Here is a 21,669-nt window from a genome sequence, read left to right as displayed (position 1 = left end):
TAACAAAACGTTACCAAGTAAGTACAAAAAGGGATACATTGTATCCCCACAGCACTCCACATAAGGTGGGGTGTGCTGGCTCACTATATGAAACGTAAAAGGGGTATGAAAATCCCTCTTTACTACTTGGTAACTGTAGTTCACCCAAGTACATGCAAGAGAAATTAACAGGGGAGCCCATATGGACAATCCAGCCTAAACCAAAAAGTTGTAGGAAACTATAACTTCAACCATACACTATGATGAGACATACAAAGGCCACTTATAAAAAGAGTAAAACACTAGGTGAGAGGGGACAAAGATTCCGCTTCACCCAAGGACAAGGTAAAATAGTTACCTGGTCAAAGTAAAAGTTTCTGGGGTTGACACAGGTCAGGAAGATTTATCATTGTTATACGAAAATCTTACCCAACACCAGGACACATGTTGAGCTACCTCTGGGAAATGTCCCAGCAACAACACAGTCCAAGTGCTTCAATTAAAACGTTCTTTAAAGGGGTCTTCTATGGCATAGGCACGTTTATGCAGAGTCTGCATTTCTCTGAATGAACAATGAAGGCCCTAATCTCCTGGTGTAAAACAAAATGAAAAAAAACAACAAAAAGTAACACCCTCCATGTCCTTAGATTAAGCTGGTCTGGTACCCCCTCATGCCCCCTTCTATGCCTCTATATCATACAATATCCCTCGTGGCGATCCAGGATCTGGGCTACGAAAGGTCTGCGATATGCATTTTGATGTTGATACTGCAGTGTGTGTGGCCACTACCTGCTTTATCACACGTGCCTTTGACGTTGAAGGCTTTGGCACAGAGGACACCCGTTTTCTCATCCTGCAACTTTTATTAAGAAGCCAGGAGGAGGATTAGATGGCATTAAGGCAATCGGATGCATTTTATTTTAAACTGTACAAAAGCAACGTTACCAGAAAATAAAATAATAATAATAATATATAGGTGGTATCCACATCTCAAAGTTACATTTAACAAAATGAAGTATAGAAGGTTTCTTTGAGAAAATGTTAGACAATACAACTTGAATATGAAGTTAGATGCAAAAGATGTGTAGTTCGTATTGGTCTCATCCGGATGAGGTTACCAGCAAACACTCTTGCACTGTCAAAAGCCACAGATTCTTAACACATTGTAAATCTAGCTAGATGGCAAGAGTAGAGGTGACATGTGAATTTATAACCGATTCCTGCTGTGAAAGCGTGGACAGCAAAGTTAAATATAATGAAATCTATAGTCTGGTTTTTACATTTTGATAAGATGGTAGTGTTTAAATTAACTGGATAGAATGTGTAAATGTGTTTGCCACATTATGTCCTACTACGGTCTTTAAAAATGTGTTGATAATTACAATACAACAGTGCAGAAGCAGACTGAACTAAACCGAGAGGGTTCACTATTAACCAAGAAATGATACAGGATTTAAAATTGCAAAATACATATAGTATATACACATTTAAAATCTGAAGAGAGCGGGAAGAAATACCTCGAGTTGGCCGCCCCATGCAGGTGTGTTCACTATGTCATCACAGTATTTTTCAAATGCATCTAGGAAAATAAACGTGGATGGTAATACATTAGATATTTTTTCAATAAAGTTACTTTAAACAAATATTTTACAAAGATTTTGTATACAAAAGAACGCATCAAAGTTTGTTTTGGGTGAGTAGGATCGATTAGGAACAAGTTACTTACCTGTAACTGTTGTTCTCCAGCATGGGTCTGGCATGGATTCACATGCTCATGAATATTCCCCGTCATCAGGCTGGGAATCCTCGGTAAAGAAAAAATCAGTATCAGTTTCGTTTCTGATCTGACTTTCGTAGTAGTAACCAATCACCGATTTCTGCGTCACACTGACCACAGCCAATGACTGCCCTCTCCCTAAGCCTCGCCTCTGGCAGCCATCCTCAGATTTGGTAGCACGTGAAGTGGCAGTATGACCAAGTGTAGAGCCGCAGAGGGGTAGGAGGGAGGGTTCGCATGTGAATCCATGCCAGACCCATGCTGGAGAACAACAGTTACAGGTAAGTAACTTGTTCCTTCTCCAGCATGGGGTCTGGCATGGATTCACATGCTCATGAATAAGAGAATACATAGCAGTACACACATGCACAACCACGGGAGGTGGCAACAGGCTCAACATTAAGCAATACAACAACTCAACATTAAGAGCATCTCTTACCTCCTCACCAGGCTCACCTTAGGCGAACAGGTTGCGCAGCACTGCCTGGCCGACCCTGGACTCCTCCCTGGAATCCCGGTCGACGCAGTAGAATTTCGTCAAGGTGTGCGTCGACCTCCACGTAGCAACCCTGCAGACGTCCAGCAGGGGCACACCAGATAGGAACGCCGTGGTAGCTGCGATCGCTCTGGTGGAATGGGCTCTCGGATGGCCGGGCAGCGGTCGGTTTGCCAACCGATGACAGTACATGATACAGCCGGAGAGCCATCTGGAAATGGAAGCCTTTGAGAGAGTCTTCCCCTGATTGACAGGTCCAAAGTTCACAAAAAGTTGGGACGTCTTCCGAAAGCTCTTCGTGCGGTAGAACTTCAGCGCTCTAGCCACATCCAGCGAGTGCAAAGTCCTCTCTGCCGGCGACGAAGGCGACGGGAAGAAAATAGGCAACACCAAGGGTTTGTTGAGGTGGAAGTCCGACGGCACCTTGGGCATGAAGGAGGGGTGCGTCCTGAGCACTATCCTCGTGTCGTGAAAAGTCAAGCACGGGGGCTTGCAGGAAAGGGCCTGGATCTCTCCCACTCGTCGTGCGGAGGTGATGGCCACAAGGAACGCTGTTTTCGACGACAAGAACTTCAACGAAGCTGAGTGCAGAGGCTCGAACGGAGGTCCCATGAGCTTGGTCAGCACCACATTGAGCTCCCACGCTGGGGCCGGCGCCTTCACCGGCGGGAACGATCTGAACAGTCCCTTCATGAATTCCTTCACCAGACGATGAGACCACAAGGACGTCCGTCCCGTGGTTCTGGTGTATCGGGAGATCGCAGCAAGATGAATCTTGATGGAAGCGTGCGCCAGTCTAGCCTTGGCCAGCGTCAGTAGGTACGGCAGTACTTGCAGAGCCGTAATCCGTAGAGGGTTAATCTTCTGTGCGTGGCACCAGACAGAGAACCTCTTCCATTTGTGTCCGTAGCATTTAAGAGTTGAGGACGCCCTGGCCTTTGCAAGAACCTCTCTGGAGTCGGCCGGTATGTCGTAACCTCCAAACTCTAGCGCTGCAGGAGCCAGGCTTGCAAGTTCAGCGACTTCGGGTCGTGATGGAGGATGGCGCCTCCTTCCCTGGAGAGAAGATCCGCGTCCACTGGCAGCTTGATTGACGGGGACGCCGACAAGTCCAGAAGGTCCGGGAACCATATCTGCCTTGGCCACGCGGGTGCGACGAGTATCATCCTGCACCGTGACCTCTTGAGCTGGTTGATGAGCCGGATCAGCAACGGTAAAGGAGGGAACGCGTACAGGAATAGGCCCTCCCAGGGGAACGAGAAAGCATCGCCCATGCTCCTCGGCTGGGGAAACCTGCTGGCGAACCTCCGGCACTTGGAGTTTGTCACCGTCGCAAACAGATCGATCTGGGGTGTGCCCCAGCATCAGAAGAGGCGGTCCACTAGGTCCTGTCGTAGTTTCCACTCGTGGCACGAGCGCAGCTCTCTGCTGACAGAGTCGGCGATGGTGTTTTTTATTCCTGCCAGATGAAACGGCACCAGGAACATCCCTTGGGCGACGGCCCAATGTCACAGATCCTGCGCCTCCTTGGACAGGGCTGGGGATCTGGTACCGCCCTGCTTCCTGATGCAGAACATGATGGTGGTGTTGTCGGTGAAGATCCTCACCACCTTGCCCTTGAGGGACGGAAGGAAGGACCTGAGGGCCCAAAACACTGCACGGAGCTCCAGGATGTTGATATGGAGGGATTTCTCCGTCGGAAGCCAAAGGCCTCTCGCATGCAGATTTTCGGTGTGCGCTCCCCACCCTTCCAGGGAGGTATCCGTGGTCACTGTCTTCTGGTGGCTCGGGGTTTGGAAGTCCATGCCCGCCGTCAGATGCGCGCGGGTGCCCCACCACCGGATCGGTCGTCGGAAACTCTCGTTGAGTGTGATCCTGTCCTCGAAGCTGCCCGTCGTCTGGACCCAGCAAGCGTCCAGGAACTCCTGCAACGGGCGCATCCGAAGCCTGCACAGGCGGATGAGATAAATGCAAGACATCATTCCGAGGAGGGATTTGATGGACCTCACCTTGGCCGCGTCCGCAACCAGCATCCGCTGCACCTTGCCCAAGATGGCCCTCGTTCTTTCCTCCGGCGGCGAGGCCAGAAGCGCCACTGTGTCGAGTTTCGCTCCCAGAAACAGTGCGTCTTGCGCGGGCACCAGGTGGGACTTGGCTTAGTTCATGGAGAATCCCAGGTCCGTGAGTAGTTGGACGGTCCTTGCCGTGTGTTCCGCGGCGAGCTCCCTTGTCTTTGCTCGGATGAGCCAGTCGTCCAGGTAGGGGTAGACGTGGATCCCCTCCAGGCGCAGCCGCGCCGCCACCGGTGCGAGGCACTTGGTGAACATCCTGGGTGCCGACCTCAATCCGAAGGGAAGGGCTCCGAACTGGTAGTGCCGCCCTTGGACCACGAATCTGAGAAACTTTCGGTGTCCCCCTAGGATGGGGATATGGAAGCAAGCATCCTCCAAATCCAACGACGACAGGAAATCGCCCTCCTCCAGCTGACCCAGGACGTGCTGGAGGGTGACCATCCGGAACTTCTGTGCCTTGATAAATTTGTTCAGTCGTCGTAGGTCCAGGATAGGACGCCATCCTCCTGTCTTCTTCTTCACGAGGAAGTATCTTGAGTAAACTCCGGAGTCCCGAAGCCTCTTTGGGACGAGCTCGATGGCGCCTTTCTTGAGCATCGCCTCTACCTCAAAGAGAAGTTGAGGGACGTGATGTTCCTTCCTGGCCACGGGGGGGACGCACGGGCACTTCTTTAGAAACTTGAGCGCGTGACCCTGGGCCAGGGCATCCAGCACCCAACGGTCGGTGGAGGTGGACTCCCACACGCCGACGAAGTTCGGCAGCCGGCCTCCCACCGGGGTGCTTCGGTGGGGGCCCGACCCCACGGCCGGTTCAGTCCTGCTTCGACGAGGCTTCGCCGCCTTGTCCTCCCTGGCGACGACGGCGGGGTCCGCCCGACTTGCCTCGTCCCCTGTAGGCTTCCTGTGACGACGAACGGGCCACTTGACGGTAGGTGGACTATCTGCCGCGGGAACCTTTGGAGGCACCCTGCTTGCCTCCGGTGCGCCGAAAGGGCGGCCGTCGTTGCTGGAGAACACCAAGAGCCTGGGTCGTCTCCATGTCCGCCTTGATGGCTTGCAGGGAATCGTCCACTGTTTTTCCAAACCGGTTGTTGCCGTCGAACGGCATGTCCAAAACTCTGGTCTGCACGTCCTGCTGGAAGTCCGTTGCCTTGAGCCATCCACGCCGTCTAAGGCACACGCCATTGCCCAACTGGCGAAAACCAGTATCAGTGATGTCCGTCGCTACCGTAATGGCGTGGTCCGACGCCACTTCCGCTTCCTGCAAGATCTCTAGGGCCTCAGCCCTCTTGTCGTCCGGTAGGAAGTCCAGCAGGGGGGGCGATCTTGTACCACAACTCCCTGTCGTAGCGTGCTACGATAGCCAAGGCGTTGGCAGCCTTAATCGTAGTTGCTGCCGATGAGATGACTCTGCATCCCATCGTGTCCAATTTCTTTCCCTCGCCGCCCGGTGTCATGATGCCTACCTCCAAGGAGCCAGGTCCAACCCAGCAACCCCAGAGGCAGGCATCATTCCCCCCAGGGAAGTGCCAGCGGGCCCAAGCTGGGGCCCTTTGGACACAGTCCTGGCGCCTTAGGCGCCAGGCTCATAAAGCTAGACATGTGTTCAAGTGTTTTAATGTGCACTTAACTGAGGCAGACCATGCCGCTACATCCAGGCCCTCTTGAGGCCTGAATGGAACTACTTTACCTGAGGGACTACTTTCCACCTGGGTGTGGTCGGGGAAGGATACATACCTGATCGGTGGAAGGATACATACCTGGAACTTCTTCCAAAACTATTTAAACCACGCCCGATCAGCAACTCACGCTTCGCGTTGTTCTGCTCCTCGCAGCTGGACGCTCACCGTGTCAGCTCCTGCATCTGGACTTCAGCCATGCCGGTCAGCATCCTGGGTCGCCTGCAAAGGGAGATAAGAGAGAATTGGAGAGAAAGAAGACCTTACCTGCTAAAGCTGCATCACGGAGACATCACACCGACGATCCTGAAAGGGAAGACATCATTTTAAAAGCATTTCGCTTCGATCGCTGCAGCGCTGCATTTCACTCACCTTTCCTGGGCGCCTCCATCTTCAGCAGCGATCATCCGGATCCGCACCCACTTCCCAGAGCCTAGAGAGAAAAAGACAAGAAAACAAGGTGAGAGAAGGAAGGGAAATAGGAAAAGCTCAGTTTCCTTCTAAGACTTACCTGTTGGGTCATTCCCATTTCATTTCGGGTCCTGCCGCTTCCTGGCATACCGGACCCCGGCCCCTATGGGGAAAAAAGACAGACATTGAATGAGCGAATGCAAAGACATTACCTGAACGCTCATCCAGAACTTACCTGTCATTTACTGGAACTGCACGTTTCACTTCGGGTCGGCGCCATATCTCCGGCATTCCGAACCCCGGCCCTTAAGGGGAAAAAGACATAAGCATTAGCGCTTGCTGCAATAAGACAATGAACATTATTATTAAGCTTGAACTTTTGAACTTGCAACAGAACTCTTACAGCGCCTCACCTGAATAGTTAAGCTTATTTTGAACTCCCATCAAACCTCAATCCAGTGAAGTAACTGGGTTTCAACGCGCCCCTGCATCAGAAGCAGGATGGAGAGCTCATCCTTCCAGACCCTAAGGTGAGACTTCACGGGGAATCGTGGAAGGGTATCGTGGAGGGTTGGAAGGGAGTGGGAGGCTTGAGCATTATTCCGTCAGTAGGAAATACTCCCTTTTCACGCACAGGGGAATATTCCTGCGAGCCAGAAAAGCCAGAGTAGAGGGGCCCTTCCTGTCCATCTTCAGAGTCCTGCGCTTCACCATTGAAGAAGCATCAGCACTCGAAGCCAGACCTGCGCCTCCGTGGGAATCGGGTGAGCGTGACAGAACGCAAAGCCTACCCACAATTTCCCACCCGGGCGCTATGGAGACTTCTGAGACAGATCAGCTGGCCCAGCTTTTGGGGGAATTACGGGCAGAAGTGCACTCAGCCCGCCAGGAGACTAACGCTCTCAACAGAGAACTGATCCTATCCAAGGAAAGAACAGATGACCTGGCCAAAAGGTTATTACAGGCGCAGGCAGGGCACACTCCTTTACCTAATTCCGGAGGTACTTCCACATCAATGGGTTTGAATAACCCGGTACAAATCAATCTACCTGGACACATGCCTTTGGCCCCGCCTGAACGTTTTGCGGGGGATCCCAAGAAATATGCCGTCTTTATGAACCAATGTCGTTTACACTTTCTATGCAGACCTGGGGCCTTCCCTAACGACCAGACCAAGGTAGCCTTTATACTATCTTACCTCAGTGGCAGTGCTGCCGATTGGTCTATTCCATTGGTAAATCAGGATGATCCCATTCTCCAGGATTTTCAGGGCTTCCAGGCCAGCATGGAAAGATTGTTTGCTCGACACTCTCAAGGACAGGCCCTTGATAACGAACTGCTATCCTTATGACAAGGTAATCAGGATCTCCTGTCCTACGTTGCCACCTTTAATAGACTGGTTGTGGAAACTGGATGGCCAGAAAACAAAAGGATCACATTGTTTCATCGAGGCCTGCGCGGAGAGCTTAAGGATGTTCTAGCTCAGATAGTAAATCTACCCCAGGTCTGCGCAGACTACATAGACTTGGTGGTTCAACTTGATCACAGACTTCAAAATAGAAAAGCAGATCGGTTCAAGTACGAAACCCGAGTACTGATCAAAACCCACGCTAACTCCAAGAGTACCGACGTATCCGAACCTATGCAAATCGGCGGTGTTAAAGGACCATTAACGCAGAAGGAACGAAAGATAAGGCGGCAAATGCAACTTTGTCTGTATTGCGGGACTTCCGGTCACTTTCTTCGAAATTGTCCAGTTAAACCACCTAAGAAGGTGGTTGGAGCCACTGATACCGATTTATTGACACCTGATTCGGGAAAGGAACTAGCCCGACAAGCGTAGGGGTCCGCTTGCCGAGCTTGAAAACACTCTTTGACCTCGCATTTTGTCATGCCAATGGTGCTCGTGGACCCAAAACAGCCTCAGCAGTTGCATGCTATAAAAGCGTACATCGACAGTGGAGCTATTGGAAATTACATAGACCGTGAATTGGCTTCCAGGATTAAGCTCCCTCTCCGCCCGAAAGTAACCCAAGATGTCATTACTACAGTAGATGGAACCAAAATAGCCTTAGGGCCTGTAACGCATTCCACTGTTGAAGTGACACTGGTGGGTCAGGATGGACATCGGGAAGCAATCGTGTTTGATGTGATCAAGGCCCCACAATTTCAAGTAATTCTTGGAATTCCTTGGTTAGAAACACATAATCCCAGAATTGACTGGCGAGCAAAGAAGATAAGTTTTCCTGATTGTGAACCAACTTGTTATCCAAGAAATCCAGCTATGGGTCTAGCCTCAGCAACTTCCACCCCTGTACAGCTACCGTCAGAATACCAAGAATTCCAAGACGTTTTTCAGAAGGAACAGGCTAACACGTTACCTCCCCATCGGTCTTATAATTGCCAAATCGATCTGGTACCCAATGCTCAACTACCTTGTAGTAGGATTTATGCTCTTACGGAACCTGAGAACCTGCATTTGCGTCAGTATTTAGATCAGTACCTAGCCAATGGTTTTATTCGCCCGTCCAAGTCTCCTGTCTCCTCAGCTCTGTTCTTCGTGCCGAAAAAAGAGGGCGACCTTAGAACATGTATAGACTATCGCGCCCTGAATCAAATAACGATTAAGAATTGTTATCCTCTGCCCCTGATCCCTGAGCTTATCGACCAGGTGAAAGACGCTTGTGTGTACACCAAGTTAGATCTCCGAGGAGCTTATCACCTGGTGCGTATAAAAGAAGGCGACGAATGGAAGACTGCATTCCGCACCAAATTTGGGCTCTTCGAATATCAGGTGATGCCCTTCGGGTTGTGCAATGCACCTGCCGCCTTTCAGTACTTTATGAATGATGTTCTTCGGGAACTTATCGATGTCTGTGTCATTGTTTATATTGACGACATCCTGGTGTACTCTTCTTCAGAATCCGATCATAGAAAACATGTTAGGGCAGTTCTTGAGAAATTGCGCCAGCACAGACTATTTGCAAAGCTCGAAAAATGCGTTTTTCATACCACAGAAGTTGAGTTTCTCGGATTCATCCTGACACCTCAAGGAGTCCGAATGGACTCGCGAAAGGTGGATGCCATCCTCAAATGGCCATCTCCTAGCTCGGTGAAGGGAGTTCAGAGCATGCTCGGCTTTGCCAATTTCTATCGAAGATTCATCCCGGAATTTTCCCGAACAGTCCAACCCATCACAGCTCTCCTAAAGAAAAACAAACGCTTTGAATGGACTCTTGAGGCCGAACAAGCCTTTCAGGACCTGAAAACCAAATTCACCTCTGCACCTGTATTGAAGCACCCACACCCAGATCTCCCTTACATTGTGGAAACCGACGCATCCAGTTCGGCCATGGGAGCTGTCCTGTCGCAAAGAGACCCAGAAACTAACCAACTACACCCTGTGGCCTTTTGGTCCAGGAAATTTTCTCCTCCTGAAATCAACTACGCAATTACCGACAAAGAGTTACTGGCTATTAAATCTGCTTTCAAGGCTTGGCGTCACTACCTTCTCGGGGCAAGACACACCATCACCGTAATTACGGACCACAGAAATTTACAGTATTTAAAGACGACTAAAGCTCAATCTTCACGACAACTCTGATGGGCTCTATTCTTTGCGGAATTTGATTTTGTAATTACCTATCGCCCTGGCTGCAAGAATGGTAAAGCGGACGCCTTATCCCGGATTGGCATGGAAGAACCCAATTCGAGTTTAGAACCTGTGCCAATCATACCTGAACAAAGAATCTTAGGCCTAACTTCATTGCAAACTATTGAGGACATCCAAACGCAAGTAAAACAACTTCTAGACTCTTCAGCCTTACTGGAATGGAGTCAAAAGGGTCCTCATTACACCGTTAAGGATGATTTACCCTACTTCCAGGAGCGGTTGTTTCTGCCAAGTAAAGAATTGCAAGAACTTGTTATTGCCCATCATCATGAATAATTAATGGAAGGACACCCTGATATCGCTAAAACGGAGGAAAAAATCAAACGCCACTTCTGGTGGCCTTCTTGGAGAAAAGACAAAGTCTTTTGTTTTGTCTTGCGGAATTTGCGCCCAAAACAAGGGTCAAAAGAAAAGGCCAGCCGGCCTACTTCAACCCTTGGATATTCCACCGGCACCATGGCACACCTTGTCAATGGACTTTATAACTGATCTGCCTCCTTGTGCTGGTTACAACACTATCCTTGTAATTGTGGATTTATTCTGCAGAAAGGCCCACTTTATCCCTTTAAAAGGTTTGCCTTCAGCTTCCACCTTGGCCAAGGAATTTCTGGAGAATATAGTTTGCATACATGGTTTCCCTTCCATATTAGTCTGGGATCGTGGAAGTCAATTTATCTCCCATTTTTGGAAGAAGTGTTGCCAACTAGCACAAATAGATGTGCGGTTATCCACCAGCCACCACCCCCAGACCGACGGACAAACCGAGAGAACCAATCAGATTCTCGAGCAATATCTTCGGTGCATGTTACACCAATCCGAGTTAAATTGGAAAAACATCCTTTGGATCGCAGAATATGCATACAACAATTCAGTGCATTCTGGAACCGGACAAACTCCTTTTTATACTTTGTATGGTCACCATCCTCGGACCTCTGACCTAGATCCACCTCTGACCCTGGAAATGCCCGCAGTAAATCATCTGCATTCCACAATAACCCGAGCCTTCAAAGAAGCTGCAACTCATTTACAGCAAGCCAAGATAAAGTATAAAGAAAACGCTGATTTGCACCGAAGTAAAACTCCTCCTTACCAAGTAGGAGACCAGGTATGGCTAGCAACGAAACATTTACCCCTCAAGGGCCCGCGAACCTTCAATCCCAGATTCATAGGACCTTATCCCATCAAGGCTATAATCAATCCCGTGGCCTTTAAACTGGATTTACCGTCCAACATGCGTATTCATCCAGTTTTTCATGCATCACTTTTGAAGCCAGTACAACCAGGGACCCGACTGTCCAAGCCTCCAGACCCAGTTCAAATTGAAGGGGAATTGGAATTTGAAGTTAAAGACATTTTAGACTCCAAGGTGTTAAGGTCGAAACTCTTCTATCTTGTTGACTGGAAGGGATATGGACCTCAGGAGAGATCGTGGGAGCCTAGTAACCATGTTCACGCACCTCGATTAATACAAAGGTTCCACCGGAGATTTCTGAACAAGCCAAAACCCCCGGAGGGAACAACCTTGGGAGGGGCCTTGAGGGGGGGTACTGTCATGATGCCTACCTCCAAGGAGCCAGGTCCAACCCAGCAACCCCAGAGGCAGGCATCATTCCCCCCAGGGAAGTGCCAGCGGGCCCAAGCTGGGGCCCTTTGGACACAGTCCTGGCGCCTTAGGCGCCAGGCTCATGTTGGACCCCTGTCCTGGCGCCTTAGGCGCCAGGCTCATAAAGCTAGACATGTGTTCAAGTGTTTTAATGTGCACTTACTTGAGGCAGACCATGCTGCTACATCCAGGCCCTCTTGAGGCCTGAATGGAACTACTTTACCTGAGGGACTACTTTCCACCTGGGTGTGGTCGGGGAAAGGATACATACCTGATCGGTGGAAGGATACATACCAGGAACTTCTTCCAAAGCTATTTAAACCACGCCGATCAGCAACTCACGCTTCGCATTGTTCTGCTCCTCGCAGCTGGACGCTCACCGTGTCAGCTCCTGCATCTGGACTTCAGCCACGCCTGTCAGCATCCTGGGTCGCCTGCAAAGGGAGATAAGAGAGAATTGGTGAGAAAGAAGAACTTACCTGCTAAAGCGGCATCACGGAGACATCACACCGACGATCCTGAAAGGGAAGACATCATTTTAAAAGCATTTTGCTTCGATCGCTGCAGCGCTGCATTTCACTCACCTTTCCTGGGCGCCTCCATCTTCAGCAGCGATCATCCGCACCCACTTCCCAGAGCCTAGAGAGAAAAAGACAAGAAAACAAGGTGAGAGAAGGAAGGGAAATAGGAAAAGCTCAGTTTCCTTCTAAGACTTACCTGTTGGGTCATTCCCATTTCATTTCGGGTCCTGCCGCTTCCTGGCATTCCGGACCCCGGCCCCTATGGGGAAAAAAGACAAAGACATTGAATGAGCGAATGCAAAGACATTACCTGAACGCTCATCCAGAACTTACCTGTCATTTACTGGAACTGCACGTTTCACTTCGGGTCGGCGCCATATCTCCGGCATTCCGAACCCCGGCCCCTAAGGGGAAAAAGACATAAGCATTAGCGCTTGCTGCAATAAGACAATGAACATTATTATTAAGCTTGAACTTTTGAACTTGCAACAGAACTCTTACAGCGCCTCACCTGAATAGTCAAGCTTATTTTGAACTCCCATCAAACCTCAATCCAGTGAAGTAACTGGGTTTCAACGGGCCCCTGCATCAGAATCAGGATGGAGAACTCATCCTTCCAGACCCTAAGGTGAGACTTCACGGGGAATCGTGGAAGGGTATCGTGGAGGGTTGGAAGGGAGTGGGAGGCTTGAGCATTATTCCGTCAGTAGGTAATACTCCCTTTTCACGCACAGGGGAATATTCCTGCGAGCCAGAAAAGCCAGAGTAGAGGGGCCCTTCCTGTCCATCTTCAGAGTCCTGCGCTTCACCATTGAAGAAGCATCAGCACTCGAAGCCAGACCTGCGCCTCCGTGGGAATCATGTAAGCGTGACACCCGGGGGGGAAGTTGACGTGGAGGCCGATGCCCCCCCGCTTTCTTCCTGGCCGCCGCGGAGACGACCGAGTCAGGGGTCGGCTGTGCCCGAAGGCACAAAGGGGCCGCGTCCGGGACCCGGTACCTCTTCCCATACCGATCCCTTCTCGCAGGCGTTGTGGATGGGTTCTTGAGGAGTGAGAGACCCTCATCCCAGATATCGTCTAGTAGAGGTACAGCGAGGACCGTCTTCCTCTAGGTCTCGCGCCGTTGATAAAGAAAGCCTTCCTTCTTCTTCTCTTCCGGGCAGAGCTGGAAAAGCTCGGATGCCCTGGCGATCATGGCATGAAACGATCCAATCTCGTCGGGCGGGGAAGCCCGGGGAGGAGGTGACGACAGAGGATCCTCGCCGAAAACTTGGTCGTCTGTACCCGTCACGGCTGTGTCCGTCCCTGTGTCATCCCCCCGGGTCGTGGACGGGGAGGAGGGCTGAGACGGGCGCGATGGTTGATAAGGAGGTGGAGGATGAATCCTTCTTCTCTTAGGAGGAGGGCTCCCAGAAGGGCCCGGCTCCGGTCCCCCGTCGGGGGCAGTTCCTCCGTCGGTGGTAACGGCAATCTCGTCCTTATCTCTGAGCATAAGGACTGTATAGCCAACAAAATGGCCGCCAAGTTGTCTTGCGGCACTGGTTGAGGGGGTTCCGATGGGCGGACAGGAACCTCGTCAGTACCCTCGACGTTCTCGTTGTCCCCCTCGTCGGGGTCCCTCCCGACGGGCTGGTCTTCCTCCACGCCAATGCCGTGGCTTAAGACTTCGATCAGCTCCTCTTCAGAGGTTGAGGCCGAATCCACGATGGCCTCCTGCCCCCCCTTTTTCTTCTCCGTCGGAGGTTTCACGGGGGTCCCGTCGATGGGCTTGAAAGAGGACTCCCTCTGCCGTGGCAGGGAGACTCTGGGCCCCGAGGTCGCCTCCACTGGTGTAGCCTCCACAGGCTGAGCCAGGACCGCCGCGACTGTCTCGATAGAGGCCTTGGCCGGGTGGATCAAGACTTTCACCACCTTAGGTGGGCTCACCGCCTTCTCCTTAAGGGGGGGGGGGGTCACCGCCTCGCTCCCCCTCCGAATTGGCCTTCGAGCTCGACCGGGGCCTCTCCAGAAGCTTCGCCGGGTGCTCGGACTTCCTCTTACCCGAGCCAGAGCGTTGGCTCGTGGTTGATGGCGCCGGGGAGGTTGCGCCCTGCCTGGCAACCGAAGAGCCCGACCGTTCGGCGCTCCCGGTGCCCGCGGTCTCATGGTGCTTGGCCTTCTGTTGGGCCTCCGTCGCCGGGGCGCCCTCAAAGGTCTTAGAAGACCGCTCAGACTTCTTCTTTTTCTCGCCCGACGGGCTCTTCCCTTCCAGCCAGTTGGCAAGACGCAGATGGCGGTCCTTTATGGTCCGCTCCGACATGTTCCCGCAAAACGCACAGTCCTTCTCCACGTGCGTCTTGTCCTCATGCAGGCAGTAGAGGCAAAGGGAGTGTTCGTCCTCCTTGAAGACATTCTGAAACTGGCATGCAGGGCAGACCCTGAATAGCTTCCCCGGCGTCGAGCTTCCCTTCTCTTGGGCAATGTCCGAGATGGGCCTGAGAAAGTTCTGGAGTCCTCCAAAGCGTGGCTCGACGAAATCATCACCCTTGAGGGGCGTAGAAGAATCCGACACGGGTCCCCGTTGATCGGATATAGAAACGGTGGAGCTTGAGGCTCTTTGACCGAAAAAAGAGAACATTTTCCTATGAAAAAAGCGCGAAAACGTACTAAAGCTCAAGAGCAATAGCACGAGGATCCCAACATTTGAACGTGCGGTAAAAATCTGAGGATGGCTGCCAGAGGCGGGGCTTAGGGAGAGGGCAGTCATTGGCTGTGGTCAGTATGACGCAGAAATCAGTGATTGGTTACTACTACGAAAGTCAGATCAGAAACAAAACTGATACTGATTTTTTCTTTACCGAGGATTCCCAGCCTGACGACGGGGAATATTCATGAGCATGTGAATCCATGCCAGACCCCATGCTGGAGAATGAAAGATATTTTATGTGCTGGATTTCATATAGCAGAAATATAGCTGCCTGAAGCAACTGAGCACTCTCTGAAGGATACGGTAGTAGGGTACAATAATATGGATACAATTAGAATTCAACAATTGTTAACACTTTGGAGTACAGCATCACAGCACATTTTGGATTTTTCTAAATGTAGCAGGTATACTCAAGCAAGATCACTTAGTTTTGGAGACAGCATAACAACAAACTATTTTAATTTGGCAGTTAGTATTGTCTTCTTTCTGGAAAGGAATGAACATTACAAAGTAGAACAAAAATGAACAAAAATGAACAAAAATGGTCTCACGAGGGTACGGAGAGCGCACTGCTAGCATTAATAATTCTACTCCACACAAGGACATGAGAGAAAATGGGTTCGGCGTTTCAGCGGTCAGCAAATAGGCGTTGACACCGTTTGTATGAAAGCGGTGAGTGGGCATCACCACTATTAACTCGTGAGGTTCTGGAGTTCGGTAATTCTGAAAGCCCAGCGTGGCACCATTGGATGCCAGTACACCTATAATGAAGACTGAACTAGAGAAACTACAGTGTTGTGTGCTCGCACAATAAGACAGCCGTCTGCCAAGTTACTTGGGGGTTCTAATCAGGCAAAACCAGTAGTGTGTGATCTTGTAATTAAATATCTTTTAATCTTCTTGAACAAACAATATCAGAGGGAGATGTGAAATTGCAGGCCAATGCATTTTCGGGAATGAATCCTTCATCAGGGCCTCTAAAAGAATCAAAGAAACAGAATAACAGAGCAAAGTGATCCCTCTCGATATGCAGGATAGCTGAATACATATTATCTAGTAAACAAACAGTGCATGTCCAAAGGCACAGAATAGTCCAGCCTTTTTGAAACTCAAATGAGAGTGAATGAACTATCAACTTATGTAAAGATAATGAGGAAATGATAGTACGGAAAATGTAGAACTGCACGAATGTTCAAGCGTGGAATGGAGAGTAAAAACCGTACTGTAAAAAGGAAGAGCTAAACGGAGGGATTACAAATGTGGGCAAAACAAAAAAGATGGAAGAACCTGTAGCTGGCATGAAAACTAAAAGTCAATGTTGTCTACCAATCCCGGACAGGTGCCAAGATTTATCTCAAAGATTATGCTACATGTGACATGGCACAAATCACATATTCGATTAAATGTCTGTATGGCATCTACTATGTTAGACAATCCAAAAGGCCAGCTAAACTCTGCTGGAATGAGCACAGAACCAACATCAGGACCAAAGACCAAAAACCTCAATTTGTCACTAACAAGACACTTTTTTGAACAATGGCACCAACTGGCTCAAATCCATTTCCAGATCCTAGAAGTTGTAACTACCAAACACCATGCAGATGTCAACAAGATTTTGAACTGCACAGAGGCATTCTGGATAGACCTTCTTGACTCAGTCACTCCGGGCGGCACGAATGAGGAGTGCAATCTCTCGTTTTCTTTAATGTTTTATCTACCTCTACTCTTCTATTCATTTACAGACTTGGTAGACTCTCCTAGCAGCTGCCACTTATTCCTGCATATCACCAATTGTGTGTTTTATTGTACAATCTTTCCCCACAGAGCCTCCGATTTGCTTCAACACTCATTTGTGACAGCTAGTGATGGTTATTATTGGCACCTAATTTTGCCCTTTCCTTATTGAAATAATGTATGATCCTTAGGCATACAGGTAAGGTTCCTAGCATAAGTCCTTTATTACATCTTCTGCCACTTACATCAAGGTGACACAAAAATACTCAGAGATAACCACTGGCTACCATCACCCAAGTAGGGACTCTCTAACTGCCTACCTATAGAACCGTCTCACACTCATTCTCTTACTCGCACAAACACTCTCTCACTCACAGCCAACATTCTATCTTGCATCACCGGCTTCTGCATTCATCCCAAGCACTATATAACACCTCTCCCTTCCTTCCATATCTCACCACAACATAAAGCACATCACAACACATATTAACCTGCTTCTGCTTTAATCTTTGACTTAGGTTTCAATTTTTTATTTAATTTTTTCCATATTATTTTTGCTTATTAAATGCAATTGCAGTTTTTTCCCGGTCGTATCGCTGTGCCATGATGAGTAATGGCGGTCTCTCTTTCGATACATAAAGAGAGCGGTGCCACATGAGTGGTTTTTTGTTTTTTTGCTCTCCACTAGAATTTGTCCTGGTGCTCCCCGACACCTACAGTCTGGTAAGAACTCTTAGTTTTCATTCCACCAAGAGTTTTTTGCCAGCATTATTTTTATATCCCTCATTTCCTCTTTTCTTTTTTACAGTAGGCTTTTTACTCTCCATCCCATGATTCAACATTCAGCTATTGACAGGTTTCTTTTGTACCATCATTTCCTGTCAGGATCCCTCATCATTCATGTATTGGAAGGCGAATCAGGGTGTCTGGGAGAATCAGGCAATCCAAGGTTGGAGCTGGAACATAGGTGTGTAGTTGGCGGGGCGTTTTATCTAAAGCATATATTTTTTTCCTTAGCCCTTTCTCCCTACAGGGAACCAGTGTAATCCCATGGCAAAATGGTGGCTCAGATAGTCAGCACCGATTCGCCTTTGGTGGCTGTGAGGTAGTTTGGAACCTTTGCAGAGGTTCTAGATAACATCAGAGCAGGTCAGAGCAGAGCTTGAGGAAGTTGACTAAGGTATGTGTATTTAAAAAGTACTCTCAAGGTGAATTAGTACTTGAAGAAATTAGAGTTGAAGAATTTCCACAAATCCATTGTGAAAGAGAGAACAGGAAGATTTGTGACCAAGTTTTCACAGGAGAGTTTAGAGGAGAGATAAGCTGTAAAACGGAGGCCAGCCAGCACCAGCTGCAGCTAAGTGAAACGTTCTTGTGATAATTGAATTTAACTAAGCAATGGAACTATAATTTTACCTGTTGGAACTCAGTAGAAAGTATTGCAAAGACGTGACAGTGTGATAAAAGGTGGACCGTTGAACTACTGTTTCTTCAATTGCGCACTGATGGAAAAGTTGTTATACTGCAAGCATTATGCTGTGTCCATTAAACCTAACACTGCGGTGCGCGCGCGTGTGTACTCCAACTAATAGGGCATGCAAATACTGCGGTCAGTAGCATTTCCTAACCTCGGCTGCATGAAGGGAGTTTTCAAATTAACATAACGTGGTCGTGAGAAGGGGGTGCCTCATCCCTCACTCAGCCGTAGGAAGATAGAGCCTTGGAATCGAGGGCCGTTAGAGAAAAGGACCCTGTAACGTGTGTGCGCGTTGCTTACGAAGCGTCATGTCAGTTTCCTGAGAAGTTAAAAGATGTTCGTAGCGGCGCAGTCTTCAGAGATAAGTAAGGAAAGTGTCTAATACTTTCTTCTACCACATGAACTGTCAGTGGGTGGTGCAGGACTCCTATCTGGAGTGCTGGAATAGTGCAGAACACAAAGTTAAGGAAATCAGAAAGTTAAAGTTTGTTACTTGAGTTAATGAGAATTCTTCATCAGATGTTTAGATTGCATCAAAAGTTCCGATTTCATGTTTGTTATGATCATTTCAAAATGCTAAGGAAGAAAAAAGATAAGGACTTAATCCTTTGAAGTTTACATCAACCTAGTGAGGAATCACATACACCTTTCAAAGGCTACAGGTAATGGGAGGAATTGGGAGAAAATAATTAGTAACACATAAGGGAGTAGTAGAACTGTAATGTAACATTGGGTTTACTTTTAGGTCAGCAACATCGCCTATCTGGAGAGAATTCAGGAGACAAGGGCGCATTGCAGGGACCTGTCTTATTGTTTATCCACTTGCCCTTTCCCCTTGGGTTTGCAGATCAGGCAATTGTATTTCAGGAATTGTTTGGTACGCAGGCTTGGGGGAGACTGGGGGCTCTGGTGGGCTATCATCTATCTAGAGAGATCACTTTGCCCTTGTTATTCTGTTTCTTTGACTCCTTTAGAGTGGCTAATTAAGGATGCATTTCCAAAATGCATTGGCCAGCATTTTAAAACCTTGTTCAACGATAGTTTGTTCAAGAAGAATAAAAGATATTTAATTGCAAGATCACACACTACTGCTTTTGACAGATTAGAACCCCCAAGTAACTTGGCAGAGACAACGGTCTCATTGAGTGAGCACACAACACTGCAGTTTTCCTACTTCAATTGTCATTATAGTTGTACTATCTCCTTCACCAAGCTATCAAAGGTCTCTCGTCCCAGAGTCTGTGCTGGTCTGTATATTATTCCGAAAACAAAGTTAAATGACTGCCACCCCCCCACGCTCCAACCAAAAAAAAAAAAAGACCAAAAATAAATGATTTTGCTCGAGAAAGAAACATCTGGGATTTGCAGGAAGGTACATACACTGATTCTCGTGTGTTGTTACCCACTGTGTTTAAACGCCAACTGAATTAGGAGGAGGCAGGTAATTTGCTTTTGGGAAGGTCGCACTGCTTAGAATGATAGTGGCCATTTCAGGATTTGAAGTAGAGAGCAGTGACAGTAGCTCTGAGAGCTACATAGAGCTAGGTTAAGTGTATGCTGGTGCTCATAAAACAGACCGACACCGGAGAGGATGGAGCCGGTACTGACATGCAGGAAGACCCTGAAATATTACCTGATCAAACAGCAGTTATATCTTAGCTTCACGCTGTTCATTCTCATGTGCACCTCGAGGTAAGGAAACCGTACTAAACTTTCAAAACCAATGTTAGTGTTCGGCCACAAAGTCACCTTAAGGAATCCTCTTTGCAGTTAAAACCTGGTCACATGTGATCTTAAGACTGACATGGCATTTTGAGGAAAAACAAGTAACTCACAGGAGAGGTTCATTTACCCCATCCTCACTAGTTCTGCATAACAAAAACTTGTAAGATGAACCACCCAATGTCCATTCACAAATGAAAACTGTTCTTGAGAGTCTGCAGTAAAAGAGAACTGCAGAAGGAGGAAGTGTGCATAGGGTGGTTAGGCCACAAGCACAGTCGGCGCAGCTTAGTTGAAGATCGCCAAAAACAGAGCTCCTGTAGAGTTTGTAGACTAACATACAGCAACAAAAAAGTACTGTTATAATCTAGTAGAATTTTTCATAAAATCCAGAATTTATCGTTTAGCACTTTTCCTCTTTTCTATTTTAAAGAAGGAATTTGTTGTTGAATTATGCACACCAAAAACATTTACAATCATGTATTTTACATAATTTAAACTAGTGATTGTATCATTCTAATGTTCTATCAGGAGTTAAAATATTGAATTCAGCACCAGAAATATATATAACCAAGTGTCTGGCAATTATAAATCATGGCTTCTGTATAATAAACAAAGACTCACCTGGTGTGTACATATCTCCTGTGTTAGGATTTGTTGAAAACGGCAAGAAATCTGAAACGTGCTTCCGCATATATTCTGCAGTTTGAATTCTTAAACTGGAAACTGTCCAACCATTACCCTGCGGCTTCACTTGGTCTTCAACAGCTCTGTACATACAATGGCCATCGGAAGCAATTTGTTTTATCTTCAGATTTCGGGCTGCAAGCAGGACAGAAAGTTGTTGGCTTTCAAGGTGCCTGGCTCCTGACAAATTTTCGATTTCTGCTTCTGCAATCCTCTTGTTCCTTTCCTTTTCCAAAGCAGCTTTTTTGTCCTACAATTTTTAAAATGTCAAAGATCTGTCAAAATTCGACTTCCAAACAACAGGTTTATTTAAACTGAGAAAAGCCATTAGCAAAATGAATTTGTAGCTTCCAGGCATTGCTCATCTGTTGGAAGTATTTAAGCAAATTTATTTGATAGTCTCCTTTCATGGGTGTAATATATGATGTTCATTTTCGGCACACTCTAGACCAATGGTCTGCAACCTGCAGTGCCCCAGAAGTTCTACACCAATGGTCTAGAACTGTATATGATACATTACTCACCGTAATCGTATTTCTGATGCTTGTATCTGCTTAGAATTACATGCTTTGCATAGCCCGTCATCTAGTGGAAGCTGCAGTGTATTACAGTTGTTGTTTTCGAAACTCAAAAAAAGGGACGTCGACAGGGCGTGCCAGTAATACTATCCATAGTGTGACGTCCTCTGTACCCATGATCCCTCACGCCTCGAGGTCCCTCAGATTATGTTTTTTCCTGACATGAGGTAGGATGAGGTGTAGCGAGAGTACAGCTATATCCAAGCAGATACGATCAGACAAGCTCATAAGCATCCATGCACCTTCTCTCCGAGGGGAGGAAGGGTGGGTCGCATATGAATCTAAGCAGATACAAGCATCAGAAATACGATTACGGTGAATAATGTATCCCTTCTGAGGCTTGTGGAACCTGCTTAGATCACATGCTGTGCATAGATTAGCGAGCAGCGGAAGCAGGAGGTGGGATGTGAGAAGGTTCATGAGCGAATAAGTGTCTTAGAACAGCTTTTCTCACTTGTGTATCTGTCGTGGAATGGTGTCAATGCAGTAGTGCTGAGTGAAAGTATGTATAGAGCTCCATGTAGCTGCTTTTCAAATACTGTCTAAAGGAACATTTGGAATGAAAGCCAGCGT

At 48.1% G+C, this 21,669-nt stretch overlaps 1 protein-coding gene across 3 annotated transcripts in view; it reads right to left on the bottom strand.

Moving 5' to 3' along the window:
• The window catches only part of OTUD6B (OTU deubiquitinase 6B), a 379,632-nt gene that overhangs the window by 76,825 nt on the left and 281,138 nt on the right, over positions 1–21,669 (bottom strand). For all 3 annotated transcript variants that reach the window (XM_069621341.1, XM_069621343.1, XM_069621342.1), the window contains 2 exons: positions 20,456–20,768; positions 1,497–1,558 (listed from right to left, as the gene is read on the bottom strand). In XM_069621341.1, the coding sequence (XP_069477442.1) occupies positions 1,497–1,558; positions 20,456–20,768 (375 nt within the window). The remainder of the gene's footprint in view (positions 1–1,496; positions 1,559–20,455; positions 20,769–21,669) is intronic.

Source organism: Ambystoma mexicanum, chromosome 5q (assembly GCF_040938575.1).
Source record: "Ambystoma mexicanum isolate Mex_15411 chromosome 5q, UKY_AmexF1_1, whole genome shotgun sequence".
Taxonomy (NCBI): domain Eukaryota; kingdom Metazoa; phylum Chordata; class Amphibia; order Caudata; family Ambystomatidae; genus Ambystoma; species Ambystoma mexicanum.
This window is presented reverse-complemented; position numbering and strand designations above follow the sequence as displayed.